General features: G+C 40.2%; 1 protein-coding gene across 5 annotated transcripts in view; it reads left to right on the forward strand.

The window, feature by feature from the left end:
- The window catches only part of FBXL5 (F-box and leucine rich repeat protein 5), a 39,479-nt gene extending 35,754 nt beyond the window's left edge, over positions 1-3,725 (forward strand). For 4 of the 5 annotated variants that reach the window (XR_015258364.1, XR_015258366.1, XR_015258365.1 and 1 more), the window contains 2 exons: positions 806-1,118; positions 3,050-3,229. Coding sequence is in view for 1 of the 5 variants with exons in the window: in XM_086746117.1 (XP_086602243.1) it covers positions 3,050-3,126 (77 nt within the window). In the remaining 4 variants the exon portion in view is untranslated. Of the gene's footprint in view, positions 1-805; positions 1,119-3,049 lie in introns of all 5 variants that reach the window. The other variant, XM_086746117.1, reaches the window with a different exon arrangement.
- The last annotated feature ends 2,275 nt before the right edge of the window (positions 3,726-6,000 follow it).

Here is a 6,000-nt window from a genome sequence, read left to right on the forward strand (position 1 = left end):
TTAAACAAATAGCCTTACTGTTAAAACCACCATTAATGACACTTACTGCATTGTTGTAATGAGAGAAAGAAATACTCTCCAGTTTATGGGTATTGCCTGTTATACGCTAAGAAAGAATACAAGATGGCAGATTTCAGGAGATGTGGTTTGAACCCTGAATATTTAATTTCATCAGAGTTCTGTATCAGAAGCTATAAAGGAAAGTTAGTGATGGTATGAGGATTAGACATGGGACAAGAAATGCGGCATAGGAGGAAGGCTGAATTGTCACTGATGGGGTTAATGTCATTTGTAATTCAGTGCTTAATAAATTAGGAAATGGACCTATAAATTCAGATGATGCAGTTTGCTTAGAAGTTTTGAAGATTTTGAGGTTTTAAGTTGCTATAAGACTGGTTTAAATTTTAAAACTGACGCTATTTAAAGGATAGGAAGAAAGGGCGGGACTTAATGGTGACTGTTTTGGGATTGACAGGAATCTGGGAGGTGACACCTCTCTCCCTGTTACCTTCCCCCAAGAGTTCTCTGCTGTGATCAGTCTTATTCAGCATTTCTGTTGCTGTTGTGGTGTGAGAAATGCAAACAGTAATTTCCAGGTTCTTGAGTGGTATTGAGCTGCCTCAAGTAACAACACTGGTGCTGAAGATTTCCAGAAGGACTTCTTATGAGCTTCAATATAGCTGTATGTATGCTGGGAATAACCAAACTGTGATTGCATGAAACTGAATTCAGAGCTGGCAGTTGCTATGTGGAGATGATTTCGGAGAGCTGTCAGTGCTAATTCTGAGATCTTTCCTGTTTGCAGCAGCAGCCAAAAAAGCTACCACCACTGTTACGCATCAACAGGGTGTTGAGGACAAGATAGAGGGTGTTGCTGCATGGTCCTGGAAGCCTTGGGTCACTTACATTTGGAGTACTGCATGCGGTTTTGGTCGCCCCGTTTTGAGGAGTGTGTGTAATGGAGTTACAGAAGATATGGAAGAGGTCTACTAAAGAGAGTTGGGGAACTGAGCAGCTGTCTTGCAAGGAGACACTGAAAAGGCCTGGAATGTTTCAATATGGGAAGGAGAAGGCAGGAAGCGGGATGACTTCATGAACGTGGGAAGGTGATAGATGAGGTTAATGTGCAACCGTAACTCTCCAAATTCTGCAGTATTAGAGCTCAGTGACAGTAGATGAAGGGGGTAGGCCATTGATGTAAAGCAGATGCACAATGTAGGGAACTTCTGGAACTTGGTTCTTTGCGGAAGCAGTTAGTATCAGCAGGTTTAAAATGACCTTAAACAAATGCAGGCACAAGTGAGCCATCAACAAATACTAAAGGGAATGGACTTTAATGTCCCTGCTACAGCAGTTAGGGATGCTGGGCAGACATAAAAGGTGTGCACGATAGGCTTGTGTCGTCTCCCTAGATAACGCTTGCTGCTGCCAGTGAGGAAGGCAGGGTTAGATGGACCATTGGTCCAACCTAGAAGGGCAGTTTCTGTGTTCCAGTTATGAGCATGAGGAAGAAAATTCTCAAAGGACAGTAAACAATATTAAAGTATACTGAGTATTCCCTTCTTTGGGATGTTGTGGTTCTGTGTGTTTTGTCACAAGCATTTTACTGGAAATGTGACAGTTGCTTCGAAATTACTGATGCACTGCTTAGGTGTGGCAGTGGTGAGGAAGGTCAGCTACGACTTGGACAATGCTGCTGCACAGAACATGCTCTGCTAAACCAGCTGTTCAGAAGCACCGAGTCTCCTTTTTAAAGGACTTACGAAGAAGCTTTCAAACTCTAGCTCATAAGCGACTTGGAGGATCGAAATTTAGTTCAGGTGAACAAAAAGATTTGGAAAGGAAAATGAGTTTATTGACAATTGAAAAGTTTACTGTTTTGCATACTGTAACCATTGTCCTTCATTAGAGCTTCAGGTTTGTTTTATTCAGTCTCATGCATGTTAACTTGTAGAGTATTGCTCATCGGTGTGTGGCACGAAGCAGAAAACTGATTTCCAGATACCAGGTTCTTGGAAATTAATTGAATTACGACTTTAAGTTACTGTTCAAGGGGAAAAAACAAGTCAGATGTAGCATGGTGCCCTAGTTCATTACATCACTTTTCTAGTCCTTTCTAATTGTATTAAAAAAAACCTTAAATATTCTCTGATTTGTCTCGGATACAAAGGAGGGAAATGCGGGTTGTCTTGGTTACATCTTTACCAGCTTGTTTTAGTTAACTCAGCAACCCACTCCCAGTTTATGTTGGGTGCCAGAGCTGAGCAAACCTGGATTGTAAATGTTTTTGTGTCTCTAAAGCAGGCATGTGGCTGCAGGAAATAAAATCCTGTGCTAATAAATTTAAAAGTTTCTTATCTCATGGTCGCTTTGACATTTCAAATTAAAGGGATAACAGTAAGCGAAGGTAAGTGGAGGTGGGTAGAATGACAGTGTTGGTTTATACGGTTTGTGCTCACAACTTTTTTTTTTTTTTTTTGTATGGCTAGTTTTTAGCCTTATGGCCTCTGATTACTGCAGCAATACAAAAGGTGATTTTTTTCCTTCAATTTTTGAATTTCCAGTCAGAGTACATGAGGTCTAGCCAACCATGAAGTGTTCATGGAGAAAACCTTCTAGACTAAAAAACTATTTTCATTATAGTAGAAACAGTTTTGGAGATCATGGTTTATTTGCTAAGGTCATGAAGGCATCATCTGAATTTGAAAATTGGAGTTAAATGTGCATTGTGAAAATATACCTCAGTTCCTAAAGCCAGCTGTGAGAGCTGGCTTGTCCTTGCACATTTAGTGTTGCTCATCGTGTCATTTTGAATTGCGTTATCTTCAGGGGACTATGCTATCAGAGCAAAAATACCTTGAAGAAGAACTGTTCCAACTGAGGCTTTTACACTGCGGTAGTACTGCAGTGTTTCAGACTTCGTGGTGCTAAATGAAGTTTAGTGTACTAAAAAAAAAAAGAGACACTTTCTGAATTACCACGTTACAAGAATTCTGAATCTAAATAAATGGCATTTTCTTCTTTTCACATTTGTTCTGTTTTTGTGCAGGTCCTCACGCTGAAACCGCCAGTGGATGCCAGAATTTGCAGTGTGGTTTTCGGGCCTGCTGCCGCTCTGGCGAATGACCGCTGACTTCTGATCTTTCAGTCTACTTCATTTAGCTGAGCAGGCTTCCTCTCATGCACTTTACTTACAGTTCGCATCTTGTGTTAACAATCCTTGGAGTGAGATTTGTTATTCTAGCCTGACCCTGCCCACAACTTCAAAATCTTAATTATGAGTGTACTGTACAGTGTTGTAACAATCTCACAAAATCTCGTTTGGCTTGAAGGGTGTTGGGTTTTGTTTTACTTAACTTGGGGAAGATGGGAAAACATTCAGATTTTTTTTTTTTTTTTTTTAATGCAACTTTCTTCCAGGTTTGGCACTTAAATATACTTTACTGGATTATTTTGTGTTAAGTGAATGGGTTTTTAATTTTGAATCTGTTAGTACAATATAAAGCTCTGCAGAGAATTTGAAATGTATTGTTTGCATTTGGGTAACAATTACACATCTTTAGGAGCCTCGTTTCTTCCCCTTTCCTATCATCCTGAAGTCATTCTTTATATTGCAAAATTAGGGAAATTCCCACCTTCCTTTTGCATTTGGTTTTGTATTTGGGCTTGAAAGACATACTTAAATAAAACATTCCCACCAATAAAAAAATTCCTGTAGCAGTTAATATATGTGCTTTTAAGGTGTAATATCCAGGTGTACAATGCCAGTAGGCTGCAGAGACTGCATGGGTGGGTGTTGTGGGGGTTGCAGAGCTGTGAACCTTGCAGTGTGTGTGTGGAGGGGTTGTTTTCGTTTTTTTTCTTCCCACGACTGTTAAGATGCATTTTTTGAAGCAGCTTCCAAGGAAGTCAGTTTTTATTCACAAGAAATCCCTGGAAGACAACAATACATTTGCCCCATTGCTTTGGTTTTTAAAAAGACCCCTCACTGAACAGAAGAGGAGGCAGAGACTCCATTGTTGGGCTGAGCGAAACCTGCATGAGGAAGAGAGATGAGGAACGTAAGAGTTGTGTGTGCAGGGCGGTATGGGGAAGAGCCCACTGCAAGGGGAAGTGAGTATTGTAGCCTGTGTTAAGTTGCACAGTTTAATGGCCACCTGCTCATGAGTGGCATAGTTGCAGGTGGTTTTTCTCTTGGGCAGAGGAGGGGTAGGCAGCAGATTTTTTTTTTTCCCCCCCATTCTGCCTAATTTTGAAGGCTGACAGTGTGTCAAACTAGTAATTTTTACCTATTTTACTAATTGGATAAATTCTTCCAAGTAGTATGTATTTAGGACAGCAGTCATGGCGACATAATGTGGCTTTCAAGATGCTTGGTGTCTGGGAAGTCAGCTTGCTGGTGTAGCTGGAGATTACAATAAACTGTAAGTTTTGACGCAGTCTTGCTCCTGCTAATACCGAAGGGTAGTAACGTAAGAAACAACTAGTGAATGCAGTTAGTGTGGAGCTGGCTGTTCATGAGTAAGAGCTGAACATGAGCTACAGGCAGAATGTGCGGTGCTCAGAAGCCTACAGAAAAGGTATAGAAAGACACCGTTATTTCAACATCTGTTGCTTCAAGAAAGCTGCATTACATTTCCTTTGGTGCCCAAAGGTTAGAGTGGATGTGTGGCCATTTGTGTAATGCTGGTGGAGGCAAGATGAGAGTAGTAACGTACACGGTCGGCTTTCTTGCAGCTGTCCTTGTTCCAGATCTCTCATTTCTGAGTCTGGGAGGGTGCAGCTAGAGGTCCTTCTCCTTGCTGCTAGGTTGTGGTTTCTGTGCAGACTGGTAGAGACACAGCAGCTACAGTTCTGTTGACTTAGGTCATGTTGTTTCTTCATCCTTCTCTGAAGGGGAGTTGGACTAACCTTGGGAGATGTCATCAATGTTTTTCAGCAGTAGTACATTATCATCATTTCACATGATGGATTTTTTTTTTTTCTTTTTTTTGCTGGAGGTTTACAGAGGGCACCTATGGCAACCCAGGCTCTAAACCAAAGACTGTGTGTCTAGTATTTACTAGATATACTGAGTTTAGTTTGGAGTTAGGCTCAAGAACACTCTTAACCTTGGTATCTTCTGATGAACATCCTTCCTCGCTCAACCCACCACAATTTCCACTTGGAAGAGTTCAATTCGTAAGGTAATTGCAGGAAAAGGATATGTATTTATATCAGCATTAACAGTTAACACCACTACTTGCACACTAAATAAATTTAATTTTCAGTAAACATATTCTCTTGATAATCTTTTACTAAGGTAACTTGCAGATAAGGATCTTGTACTCCAAAGTAATTTAATCAAATTCTTGTATGAAATGAAGGAGCTTCCACTTAGTTTTTGGTGTAAATATTTATTGAATACTTTGTCTTTAATTTCTAGAGAAAATGCCATCCTACACCTCTAAATGGTGCTGGCATTATACAGACATTAAGTATAAAGTAACAGAAGCAGCAGCTGCTTAAAAATTGAAGTATGGCCTTCACTGGTGGCTCTTTAGTGCATGAAATATAATCATGGGTAAACAGTCCTGATCTTCATTCAGGAACTCAGGTACTGGAAAACTAACTATTTGTATTGTACCTGAATGACAGTGTCTCTGAAGAGGAAGAAGGTCTGTGGATAAAATAAACTGAGTAGCTAAAAACAGTCTTCAAGACATGATTCCAGAAACCAAGTTTCACCTGAAAATAAAGTGGCCAAACTCTGCCATTTTACTCTCTCTCTTAAGAGAGTATGATGTCCCACTGGGAGCTGTAACATGCTGTATAAAAAGCGTCCATTAGTACTGGAATTTGAAGCTGCCAGTCTCTTCCTTACGGACTGGTAATTAGTTTCTTCAGTGGTTGTAGGGTAGATAAAGCTCATGTGTTTGCAGCTACTAAAAATCAGGTTCTTGTTCTATTCTTAAAATACTTTGGATAGCTGAAATCACCAGTGTGAGAAACCTGTTACAT

The sequence above is a fragment of the Chlamydotis macqueenii genome, chromosome 4 (genome assembly GCF_036417535.1).
Source record: "Chlamydotis macqueenii isolate bChlMac1 chromosome 4, bChlMac1.mat, whole genome shotgun sequence".
Lineage (NCBI taxonomy): Eukaryota > Metazoa > Chordata > Aves > Otidiformes > Otididae > Chlamydotis > Chlamydotis macqueenii.